Genomic DNA, 13,513 nt, shown 5'->3' on the forward strand with positions numbered 1-13,513 from the left:
ACACGATGTGTGTAAGGATTCGCATTCTTCAAAGCATCCAAGCTAAACGTCCACGATAGGTCAACGCCACTAGGTTTTTACTTCTTTATATCACTTCCTTGGTTAACTTCGCTTTTATGAACAGCATCTTCGGTGAAATTGCAGTACAGCGGAATATTTCTGGGATTTATTTAGGTAAGTTTTCTGCTAAGACATATCAAAATAGAACCATACAAACGCTGTGGGACACAGGGAGGTGTATTTCGACATTAGACGTCCTCCGCTTTAATTGATCTTGGAAACATTATATGATGTCCTATGCCTTCAACGACATCACCATCATCATACCTGATCGACGGAAAAATCAATTGGTAAGTTGATATTTTATTATTTAAAACATTTACGATCCTGATTACACCAATCATGATTTCAAGAGTGATAACTTCGAAAACTTAAAATTTTTTATTAACAATTTGCTTACGTTTACTGCATGGCATCAGTGTTTATTATCAATAATCGAGTCTATGTATTAAGATAAGGTTTAAAAAATCGGCATAAAGTTATTATACCTAAAAGGCTAACGTAAACTATGAATATCAACTATACCGAGTCAATATAGAAAATTTCGTAAATCAACTATATTGAATAGATATCTTTAACACACAATAACAACAATCCTTTGTTCATATCGTTCAACAATAATATCGAGTCGATTAAGATTTATTAAGGCAAATAATTATTTATTCTACTTTTTTTCTATTTTTCATTCCAGACTTATCTCTGCATTGCATAGAACGTGTAATTCGTGGGTAGTCAGCAAAATAATTTTCGTTCAGCGTATTTATTCGGCGCACGGGCTGTGACGTCACAGCCAAGCGTCGGAGTGAAAGAAACAAATACACCGCGGGGAAAAGTAACTCAAGGCCCTGGGGTGCTCGCGCGCTCACCACTGAAATAGCCCGCGAAGACGCTGCTATCGCGGGGAGTTGTCGCTGTCGGCTATTATTTGCAGATAGCCGGCTATAACCCGCTCAACTCGAGTTTATAGCATTCAAATGGGTAGTTGGGGAAGAGTAAGCACTCATCTGTAAACATTCCTATCCCACGAACATGCTCAAACACAAGCGCTTCAACAGGAACAGTACACAGGACGGCAATGTAACAAGAAACAGTTGCCAGTGAACCGAAAATACAACGAGAGGGCTTGAAGAAAAAATCGAGCGCAATACAATGCATGAACATACTTGGACGAACTCACCTGAAACGTATCTGCGATAACGACCGCCTTCATGCCACCTTGGGACGAGTAGAAAATGCACACGAAGTAGATGAGGACGACGGCGATGTACCGGTTCAGACCTGTTGCTTCCGAGAGGGCGATGGCAGGCGCCAGCACGGCCACCGACGTGTAGAACAGCATCTGCGTGGGAACGAAACCGGAAGCGGGCAATGAATAGTAGTCGAGAATGGAATGATTCATGCACACCGTTCCAGCAGGAGTTGGAAAAACTGCGAGTACCAAGGGTACAAGAGTACAGTTCCGCCCGAGTCTACTTCACCTTGACGCTGAGAATGGTTTGAAATCGGTAAAAGAACCAACCAGAAGGAGCACTAGTGTGGTTTCCTAGACGCTGTCCTAGCGAGCCATCTCAAATGACGGTGATGGATTGGGTGCGAGGCGCACAGGCAAACACCCACTACCAAACGCCGTACGGTGGGTCCTGCGATTGCTGCGTCATAGGTGCTCCAGAAAAGGGTCTCCCTATCCATGCCCCAGTCACAAGGAAACAATTCGAGTGGGAGAAATTTGCCGGTAGAGGATTAACCGGGATTGACGCAAGCACAGTATACGCACACACTCACTTCCTTGCCGGAAGTAAAGATGCAAGGCCCCCTTTTTCCACCCGACCAATACTTTTAAATCATCGTCCACACCCCACACTCGTGATGCACTTGAGAACAAGCGAACGGAAACAAAAAGTAATGGCCCTAGCAGGTACTACAAGGTAAGCGACATAAGCAGCAGTAAATGGTAATAAATATTCGCCCACAATAAATCACAACTTGCCGTGTGCGACGTCGTTCATGTACATGCTGTACATTACACAGCGGTGTAGCATAAAAAGAAAAGCCGGAACAATCCCACATCCGCCGTGCAACCGCGGGGGTAGGAGCGGGGAGGCTTCCCAAGGGTGTCGCTCTTTTTAAGGTAGGCTTCGAATTAATCCATAAATCCTCGCAGATAGCACAGTAATTCTCGCAAAACCCCATGCACAGCTTGCTTGCACCAGACCAGGTATGTCGAGGACAACACTGTTGGGGTGGCGAGATGGTAGGAGGGGGTAAACTGGCAGATAAGAAAGCAATTTCGGTTATTTGCACAAGAACAGGAAAGCTACAAATGTCAGTAGCTACGGACAATCGGTTTGGAGATTTGAAATGTGCCGCTTTTCGCAACTACAACGAAATACGTACGAAACTTTTCCCTCGACGTCTCGATGGTTTCCCTTTTTTCCTTTTCCTCTCACTCTCCCTCTATCTTCTTTTCCTATCTTTTCCCTCTCTTCCGTTTTTTCTCTAGGGAAATGAAAATGGAAACCAGCAGACAGGAAAGCGGCGTTTGCCGTAGAGTGAAAGAATGGAATAAAATTCAATCAAACTTAATTCCATCACCCACTTAATCCACCCTTGATAAAGTTTACCTTACCCTCGCTTACGTAATCAGTGCCTGTCGCAGTGGCTCGGAAGGATGTAATCCTTCCACCAATCTTACAAGGTTGGCCTTAGTTGGCCACGTGCGAGAGTGCGCCTGTCTGAGTGGCCAGCAAAAGGGATTAGTTCTGAATGGATGCTTCGGCAAACGGGTAAGTTGTGCCACTCGGTGGCCATTTCACCTTCCAAGAGCAATAACATTGACATTGGATTGTTAATCGCGCTGGCAAATATAAATGCAAAAACGAAACTATTGGAAACATTAGCATGGTTTATGGAACAAATAATTGGAAAATTAATTAAACAATTGAAACAAAATGCTTGGAATAAGAACAATAACCTATCATGAAATGCGTGTATGGGATTATACAAATGAATACAAGGGACATATTTTAATCGATTTTCCAGTACACTCTGGATTATCAGTTTACGATTACGGTATCGTGATTCTTTTTTCGTACGAAATGCCTGTGACTGCTAAATATTTGTGAATGGAAAATATAATAGGCACAACTTTATTTGTGGTGTGTCTGGGAATGAAAAGTGCGATCTTCAGCTTGGGAAAAATGTTCCGTGCGGTGTTGGAATGTTCTCGACAATATATTTACAACATTTACGAGTTGTAAAACTGTCTTCATTCAATTAAGTTCAACCAAGTTCAAATGCACTTGGTTACAAAACATAGATAACTTTATTTTATTTTTGTTTCTTCAAAACTTCGGTTATCTATTCTTAATTTGGCTTTAATATTCAATCAAATATGCAACACATTTGAAGCTAATCAGTTTTGAATCATTCTCACTTATTTTATGAAAACAGAATTGTAAGATTTTGATTCTCTGTTTATTGACATTTCTAATGTTCATATCAATTTACTCTCCTTGAGGAAAGTTCAACCAATGAAAAAAATTAACATTCCAAATTTGCGGTGGCGGTATTTTTCGATTCCAGTGAATTATTTAAGTTGGAGTGAAAATTTAAAGAATTTTCCCTAATTATTTCGTTAAAACAGTAAAGTACTTCTTTTATGTTCATTTGGTTAAAAACGTCGATAAGAGGGAAAATCCAATCCAAAATTCAGTATGGTTTACAACATTCAGCAAATATGAAATTGAATCGTATGTAATTGCAAAGTACAACCGTTGCATACACGATTCCAACGACTCGTAAACGAGGGTGAAAAAAGCTTTGCTAAATTACTTTACCTCCCAATCCCAACATCTAAGAGGTGTGAAATCCATTACGGAATAAGCAAGCACATACAACAATTCAATCATTCGTCTGATTACGAATCAAAACATGCCGGATGCCGGTCTAGGGCTAGGGATCATAACTTTCCGTTGGCAGGCCTATCTCGTACGGTCGAAATAAGGTATCCCGGAAACTCCCGTGCGCGGGCGTGGTATGCATACGGCCGACGATTTAATTTTCTGCTTCAAATAAACAGCCTTCTACCGAGGGATAAGATTTCCCACAGCGGTAAATCGGTAACACACGGCCTGCCGGTGCGCCCGGAATCGGAAACCGGATAAGGGAAGCACACAAACGGAGCCAAGTTTAGCTTCGTTTTGCTTCTGTAGCCCGGCTAGAATTCTTTTAAAGCGATCTTTTATCTTCCTACGGTTTTGCCTTTGCCCGGGACGTTTAGAACGACAGGCAGAAATGCAAATAAGATGGGCGGAGTGGGAGTTGGTAAACATAAATTTACAACCTTCCGATTTACCTTTTTTTCCATCCATATGCCCCGCACACGTTTGGCCTGCGTTGAAAGCCTCTACCTCGAGTCCTCGGCTGGGAAGTCGATCAATCCCCGTCCCCCGTTTTCAAAACGGGGATCCACATTTCACCATCAACGCACCCTTCAACAGCAGCATTCCGAACCCAAGAAGAAAACGACTACGATGAAGAAACAGATAGTACAACACAACAAACAGTCGAACTTGTGGGAATGCGGTTTCGGGCTTGATTCGATTTAACGAGCAAAAATGAAAGACAAGATCAAATATAATCAACGCAAAAGCATCATCAACCCGCCAGCTGCAGGCCCATATTCGAGCGCGGGGCCCCATCATCCACCGGATGATCCGGACGCTTGCAGCAATCAACGAAAAAGGGATGAATTTCGGTGAGGTCCCGTTTACGACCGTATGCGAGGTCGAACCCACATCTTTCCCCACCGTCGCCACGTCGACGCAGGCAAATACTACAAACTCACTTTCTCTCTCCCGTAACAACGTTCCTGTTGTTGTGCCCGATGGAAAAGAAAAGGGTGTGAGTGTGTGCAGGCCCAAAGGAAGCGCTTTTGCATGCGAGGGAAGTGCAGGACGCGGTGAGAAAACCCCCGGTCGAGCACACACCTACCCAAAACCCATTGCTATCAAGGGTCGGATTTTTGCAACATAAAGCCTAACCTAAGTTTCCCGCACCAGATCGCAACAATATCGGGACCATTTTTATCGAAGTGCGAATATCTGGAATTGTTTATCCCCACCGTTTCGGGCTGGGATGAGTGTGTGTGTGTGGGTGTGGGGGGTAGGGATAAGAGGGCGAGAGAGACCCATAAAATAGGACGTTTTCAGAGGGGAAACAGAACCGAACGGCACACCGACGGAAAGCGCACAATGGAGTCGTATTTCGGGACGAAAGGCTTAACACCGGAAAGAGCTCCAAGTACGAAGAAGCCGTGTGTGTGTGTGTGTGCGCGCCAGGTTGGCAAGTCGTAGCGAGAAGTTGGAATGTGCGAGTAAAATACGGCCACAAAATGTACCCTCAGCTGGCGCGGTTCGGTGGAAAAGTTCAGAAACACAAAATGGAAAAGAAAATCTTGCGGGGAAGAAAAAGAACCCCGCTGGAACGGGGCACTTTATGGGAAACAATTATACTTACTTGCAAAATGTACAGCACAGCACCGAAGACTCGGATCCGCTTGTCGAAGCGCATGCCGAGATATTCGTAGCAACTGGTAACCTCTAATTTGTAGTAGATGGGATAGAACACTTTTACCGCAACCGGTACGACCAGAACCATCGATATCACTGCGTTGAATAACGTTGGATGCAAACATGGAAAGATTCCGGAGTAGAAGAAAATTGCAATTAAATAACGGTTAAACTGGGCACCACTCCGGCGGTAGCTAAGGAACTCGTTCTTCTCCGTCCCCCCATAGGCCTCTAGCCACCATTTAATGCACCACAAACATCGCCCTCTTCCTTACCGATCAGTGAAAACTGCGTTCCATTGAAGAACATCTCCGACGGGTTGCCCAGCAGCTCGATGGCGGTGATGAAGCTGGTCGTCAGGCTGAGTGTCACCGGGAACAGGCTCATGCCCGAGCCGAGCAGAAAGTCATTGGAACTGGCGCCGGCCGTCGCTCCACCGTCTTCCGCACTACCGGTAGATCCCTTCTTCTCGAACCAACCGTAGAAAACGCCTGAAAGAAAGGAAAGCATGGGGTAAGTAAAACATGCACCTTTAAGACGGCTGACGTTTTCCATCTTACCGATTCCGATGGAAATGACCAACATCGCTCCAACGGCCACATAATCGTAGACGGTGAAGGTACGACTCGTTTCGTCATCCGTTTCCTCCTGCGCCATCGCCGGTTGGAACGGGCTGGTCAGTGCGATCAACACCGCCACCACCAGATACATTCTGCCACCGAGAGCCATGCCGATGGAATGCAATCTACACGTTCTTCTTCACTTTTTGCACAGATTTTTAATCGCCACGTCCTGCTTGGTAGCTTTTCGGTTTTCTATGGCGTTTTTTATTGGTAAGAAAGACGTCTATCGACAAGTGCAAGATGAAGCTTCAGGAAATCACGGATCTGGATTGCTACAGCGACTGTTTCTTCGCAGGGTTGTCCAAATGTGGCCGACGTAGCTTCGGAAATTTAACCGGGGCGAGTAATTTACATTTCCAGACAAACCAAGAAAATCCAGTAAAGCTTTGTAGATTTTGTTCCTGTGAGAAATGATACACGAAAAAGAAGTGTGTCGCGTTATTGAATGCGTAATTTAACGGAAGTGAAACTTTATACGAACTAAAAATATCACATTTGAACATTTGCAATCGTTTAAAACGCAGTAATGAGTGTAGAAATTCTCTATTTTGGCTATTTTTGTTACAACATTTCCATAAATTATTACAGCATTTCCATAAATTAATGGTACTTCATTTCAAAAGTACTCGAAAATAAGTAGAGACAATACACACACCAGTTGAGCCTATGTACCACAAATCGTTATCATTCAGAATGCAATGTGTTGTATATTGACGCTGAACTGTTCCACTGTATTATAAAAAAGATTATTTGGAAATTAAAATATCAATGATGTTTTGAACACCAACCGCTCCTACAGAAAAGAACAGTATTAATAAATGTTAATATTTCAGAATTAGCTAATGTAAATTTTAAAAACAAATCTCGAACAAACCAATAAGCAAACTTGTAGTTACGCTACAAACTTAATATAGTGATCCAACGTACTTAAGATTTAATTTTCTTGAAAATGCACAAGATGCTTCGTGAATCTAGTATTGCAGCGTATAAAGTAATACCACAAACTATTGTTTCCTATTCCTACTTTGTACACTCTTAATAGAACATCATAAATTTAAAGCAGATTATATTGACGTATAAAAAGATTCACAAATCAAATAATTAAATAGGAACAAAGTTGCGAAAAGTTGTGTAGATAATAATAAGAATAATTTCATGAAGGATTCTATGTTGTGAATAAAAATATTGAACCAATAATTGTTGATAGTTTGAGAAAAATATTCACTGAAATTGGCAAAGGTTACACTTTTTCTCTATGAAACCCGTGTTTATCATCGCTGCAGATTTCAACGAAATAGAAAATTGAGAAGTACGCAATAGGTAAATGTTTAAACTACCACTTGCCCCGTAAAATACTTCACATTCACCTCAAAGAAAGGCACGACGCTTGCGATGGGGAGATTCTCGTAGGGTTAGGACAGTCCGGAACTGTGCTATCACTATGCGTCCCTGGCTATCGCGATGGTAGAGCATTCGCTTGGACACCTCTGACACTGGGCGGCTCCACTGGAAAACCCCCGAAATAACGGCACCCCAATCGCAAGATTGCTTGGCGAGATGTTTTGCGCAAAACTCGAAGCCCGGCACGGCAATTGTGGCACTGGCACTCGTGGCACACCGATCCGAACCGAACGCACCGTAAATGAACTCCGAACTGACCACAATCGATCGACTGCGGCAACGTTTATAGGAACAGTACTTTATCAAGATCCTCCCAAAACATCGCTTTCCGATATAGCCTGGGTGTCCGGCGTGTGTAGAGGTGCCCACGCCCACTAACCTCCGGCCACAGCAACAAACAATGCCTCCCTCCCCTCCGCTATTCTCCCTCTCCTCTTGCGCACCAATTCAATTACATTCATTGCTCGACCACAAGGTGCCACATGCCGATACTCGAGTGACGTGGGTCCATTTTTATCGTTCCCTTTCCCATCCGACAGCCCAGCTCCGCCAGCAGCCCGGTACCGGTATCAGTGCAGATCGAGGGAGTTAGAAGAAGATCTATCCAGTTCAAACTTCAGAAATGCAGTCAAGTCCCAACCGACCACTCACAAATGCTCGCACGGCCCAATCGATTTAGATACTGTCCACTGCCGGGGCTGCTGTTTTATATCGGACAATCGGGAGATCGACTCTCCCGCCCTCACACACGCGCACACACAAAGCACAAAGGCATGATAAAGCAGCTGCAGGCTGATTGGCTTATCAGTGAGCAATCACGGAGTCGAAAAGACCAGTAGCGCAGCTTCGTCTCTGACGCCGTTGGTGTCCGAAACTTGTCAAAACAATCGACCTTGCACCCGTCGGGCCGAATGTGGAGCTCTAGGCGTTGCATATCGGCAGCATAAGTGGTGCTGATAAGAATTTTTTACCCAAACAACATTGAACCGGGTTGTTGCTCCGAAAAACGTGACGCGCTCATAATACCCTACCCTTGCAAAACGGTCTGTCCCTCAGTCGATGCTGTTTGTTTAGTGTACCTTTTGCTGCTGGACCCGAACCCCAACGGACTTTGGACGTGAATGAATCATGACGCACTGGGAAAAAGGTGTGACGGTGCCAGACAAACAGATCGAACGGTCCCAAAACTCATCTACGCTTCCAGTCCATTATAATGGACAAGCGATAGTAAAAAGTAGATGATAAGAAAATAGCATACGTTCACGCAGACGTTAAGGAACACTGCAAACGTACATGGAGGTGGTGTGGAAAGTATACCGGAAATGTAACATGTGTCGATCGCCAATCGACAATCTATTTTCTCTCCAGCCTTCAAATTGGAATCTCTGATTGGCGTCTGATTTTCTATTCTTTGCCTCCCCTTATCAAGCCTCTAAATGTTGTGATTGCAAAGATGAGTTGGCAGCTTTCCTTGTGCCATTTTTTATTTTATTTTCCAGTGCCATTTTTTTGTTCAAGCATTCCTACTTATAAATAAATATCTGTTTTTGTTTTTTGTTATTTGGTCACTTAAGCATTTTCACTAGAAGTAATATTTACCTCAACGAAATTGACGCTTTCGGTGCGGCGCTGCCCGGTATTTGAGAAACGTTCTAAACTGTAGCAACACAATCAGTCCGAAGCGTCCCGTTCTATACTGCATTCGCAGCGCTGGCTATCGCTTGCTAGCAAAGGAAAGACCTGCCCAGACGAGGGGCCACACTGGCTTGGCGCTGTATTTTAGAAACAATTTTTACACACACTCCGCTGTCAGTAAAAGGAAACCACCTGCCAAAAGCACTACTGAACAACTTCAGAAAACAACTCGGTTAGCACCGCATGAAGCGGGAGAGATTCTGAGACGCTCACACGCGTGTCCGCACAGGTCGAGAGAAAATTCGAAACTCAATAAAATCCAATTGACCAGCGGCCATTTATTAGAAAAATTTTGCGCGCCATTGCTGCTGCAGCGGCTGCTGGTCCCACATACAATGTCCCCGGTACGTTTGAAGATAAGTGTGCGTGTGTGTCGAAGCAGGAGGATGCTTCCGATACGGTGCGCCACCCGGGCACAGCAGTGTGCGAACGTCTGTCTTGCGGGTGTTTCGAAAACAACATGTCCGCCAAAAAGGCCCGGCCTCTGATGAGTGGGCGCATACGGCGATGACTAATGGGCGGCTCTGTGTGTTGGTGGCCCATCGCGGTCTGCGGGGCGACCTTTCCGAGGTTCCGGAGTTCGACTTCACGCCGACTGGGTCACCCCGACGGTCCGTGCACTTCATTAGCACCAAACGGAAAAATTTTCCACAAACCATCTTGTTCGATTTGTTTTTGTGTGTTTTCGGTTCGGCGGTTCTGTTTTGCTGCAAGGCGGGAACAGCGCACGGTCCTAGGGCCAACACCGCGAGGCCTTTTTACCTTGCCTCAAGGGCCGGCCGGTAGCCGGTAACGCGCGGATATGTTGAGTTAGAAGAGGATGGATCTAGTTCGAACTTCCAGCGTGCGGACGTAACCAGCTGCACCGGTGCGGAGCGGTGCGCTGCAACCTGCTATTACTCGATACGGGGCCACAGCTCGTACACGGCACGACTCATTTCTCCGCTCCGCTCGGCAGATTGTCGCGCCTCGGTCGTTGGTGGATGGTTAGAGCTTTAAAACACTTTATTGCAGCTACGGACGGGGAATGGGAGCCGACTATCGCAATCATCATTTATGCATTAAATAAATTATTCTTTCGGCAGGCTGTCTTTTATCTTCACACACTATATGGGGACATTCCCATTCCACCACACGGCAGCGCCGAGTCTTAACTTAATCAGACATTCCTCGTCGCGCAAACCCTGAACTAATTAACCATCAGCAGCGGTTTTGCAGCGGCGCAATCGAAAGGAGATGAGTTCTCGCTCGACGCCGGGAAACTTTAACGTCGTCAAAGACGCACACGCACAGACAGCAAGCGAGGACGGCTCATCACTTCATCGCACATCAAAAGAATAAGCTCACCACTAACCACGAGCGGGGAAAGTTAATGGGTTTGACATTAATTAATTGTCTCCTAAGCCACAGTAATGCCGGCCGGCCGGTGGAGGCGGAGGAGAAGGACATCCCCCCCACCCCATGGAGGATGAGTTATGCGACCTCAATTCTGGGATATATCAAGTTCCCATTTTTTTGTTTTTGCTCCTTCGCTAGCCTAACGACAACAGAACGTTAAATAAATTAGCCCTTTCCGGTTAACTTACCCACCGTTCCGGGAACCTTTGGGGACTTCTGGAACTCGACAAAAAAGGACACTCCGCTTGCGAAGGACGTCTTCTTTTTCGCTTCCGCATATCTATCGCCAGGGCAGCGCCAAATACCCGACGCAAGAATTTGCTATTCTTAAAGAAATCCCGTTTCGTTCCGAGTGCGTCCTCGCATGCTTTAATTTGGAACGCGACTCCGTAAACTCACTTCTGTTTTGATTGCTTTGGCACATTGTCTCCTTGGATCATAACTTGCTGCTGCTGTTTTCAGGCCTTGGTCAGGCCTACTTTGGGTGAAATAGAACCGATGAAATAATGCAGTGCAGTTTCACTATTTGACTGACGGAAAAGGGTGACAAATCCATTAAAAATCCAATGGCAAAAGGCTGGTCTATGGTGGAGTGAAGTAATCTATCACATCTCCATCACGAGATTTTCTTATCTCAAACCACACCCCACTCTGGTTATCGTCCTACCCGTGACGTGTGTACGAATATTTTAATTTCCTGTCAACCGGGCATACGCACAGCCACCCTGAAACGGAACGAACTAACGACCCCTGCACGGAGGGTTGGGGCGAAGAAATCTTTCTCAATGGAGTGCGTTTAAATTGAACGGTCAATCGAGGAAGGCGGAGGCAAATCCTACTCGAATATTCTTCCCCGTTCCCCCCGTCCCCCCGTAGCACTGAAACACTTGAAACTTTTGCCAACCCCACGGCGGAGGTTTATTGCGCTAATTAAAATCTATCGAAGTTGAAGTGTTTGGAAACAGCTCATGCTACTTATTTATACCAAGCAGCGTGTTTCGCGCGCCCGGTGAGTGGCGGAAAGAGCGTCACTCGTGACATTATTTGCGACCGCCTGCTGATATGCTTCGGAATAGTTTAGGCTCATCAATCATGATTGCAGCTCGCACGGGCGAAGAACATTAAAACAAATACACCCAGCACCGTAAATTCTAAAGCTCGCCTGGAATGTGGCAATAATTTTTCCAGCCACCAACGTTTGTGGGAGGCGGGTGGAAATTTTTGCAACTTTTGTCGTAAATTTTATGCGAACAGCATTTGCTCCACACACAAACACACAATACAGAACGGGGCGGGAAATGCCATACAAGGGCGCAACAACAAAACGGTCACGAATGAAAACGAATGGCATTATTGCGGGTGACCTTAGAAAATTCGTTAGCACTTTATCAGTCCGCCGGAATGCATGAAACAAAAACAACCCAAGCTGTAAACACTGCGCCACAAAAACAAAATCCACCAGGTAATAAACAAAACTAAAGCTCATCCCAAACAACATTTTCATAATAATTAATACGTCCTTCTGCCGCCGTAAGTTATCATCAGCTCGTAGGCTGATTCATTGGCATCTTGAGAGAATCCACTTCATACTGCCTTAACGTTATTACCTCAACGAAACTGTCGCTTCCGGTGGGGCGATTCACGAAAATTTATCACAATTTTCGAAAACTCCTGCCGGCTGCTCAATAATGCCTGTTGCATTCGCTGCTGCTTGATTGGGACCATGCACTGCTGTGGAAAATCCGCTCGGAGGCTTTGGTAATTCACTTGGTTAAAAGCCGCACTGCCTTCGTGGAAGCAAGAAGCACAATTTTCTCTGTGGGCACAATTATACACAAAAACACACACACACGGGATCCGATAACGAGGTTGTGCACGATGCAAACGGTTCTGCCAGAATCGACCCAAGAACGACCCGACACGTCCAATATATTCCTTCCGCTGGATCGCGCGAACACCTGGAAGACGAACGCTCTTAACTCTGTGGCGTGTCGCGTCGCGAATGGATTAAGCGGACGGGCGGTCACTCTTGCCCGCTATCGGAGCCACTTCCAACCGAACTACCGAACCGACGCTCTATTTTCCCCTTCTACAGCTGCACCCAACTCGACAAATATCGGCACGGGAGCGCAGAAAGTCCAGCGCTCGCGAAACGCCACACAATTAACCTTAGCCGAGATGGTTCGCTGTCGCAAGGTTTCACCGCTGCACACCTGAAACCGAACCAAACCGATTCGAACCGTTAAGCGAAGCGGTCGATGCAGACGACCACGCATCACCGACGGTCAGTTCATGGCATCCCGGGCGGGAGTTTCCAGAGACCCACCACCATTGCAAGCCGTCATCAGCGGCATTACCAACGGCGGTACATCCAGCGCAGCGCGGAACGATTCGGTTCGAGGAAGATGGAACCGGTTCAAACCGAGCACGTGGTGGCCCGCGCTGCATGCACGTTCGATTCCGTTTTGTTGAAGCTTTCCGTTGGCGGTCCACGCACGCAAAGGAAATAAACCGCACGATCACGTCACTCACGTGCTGCTTTCAGGCAAACAGCTGCCGTCTTGAGATATTTCGTCGGCATCCAGCTTTGTCGCAGCGTCGTGCGGCAAGCGGGCAGCAGACGCTTGGGAGCCTCTTCTTGATCGATATACGGATCTTTGTCTTCGCAATACAAAATGGGTTCAACAGCACCGTAAAGTCCGTCCCTTGTTTTTCCACTGGTTTAAGATATTGGTTCTCTACACGAGATGTGGTTTTGGAATTATT

The 13,513-nt window shown here is 45.8% G+C and overlaps 1 protein-coding gene across 1 annotated transcript in view; it reads right to left on the reverse strand.

Annotated features, from left to right (window-relative positions):
• The window catches only part of LOC131264739 (sodium-coupled monocarboxylate transporter 1), a 37,380-nt gene extending 31,021 nt beyond the window's left edge, over positions 1 to 6,359 (reverse strand). The window contains exons 1-4 of the mRNA XM_058267008.1: positions 6,191 to 6,359; positions 5,906 to 6,121; positions 5,578 to 5,726; positions 1,238 to 1,399 (exon numbers count right to left, since the gene is read on the reverse strand). Of these exons, the coding sequence (XP_058122991.1) occupies positions 1,238 to 1,399; positions 5,578 to 5,726; positions 5,906 to 6,121; positions 6,191 to 6,359 (696 nt within the window). The remainder of the gene's footprint in view (positions 1 to 1,237; positions 1,400 to 5,577; positions 5,727 to 5,905; positions 6,122 to 6,190) is intronic.
• Between the last annotated feature and the right edge of the window lie 7,154 nt (positions 6,360 to 13,513).

Source organism: Anopheles coustani, chromosome 2 (assembly GCF_943734705.1).
Source record: "Anopheles coustani chromosome 2, idAnoCousDA_361_x.2, whole genome shotgun sequence".
Lineage (NCBI taxonomy): Eukaryota > Metazoa > Arthropoda > Insecta > Diptera > Culicidae > Anopheles > Anopheles coustani.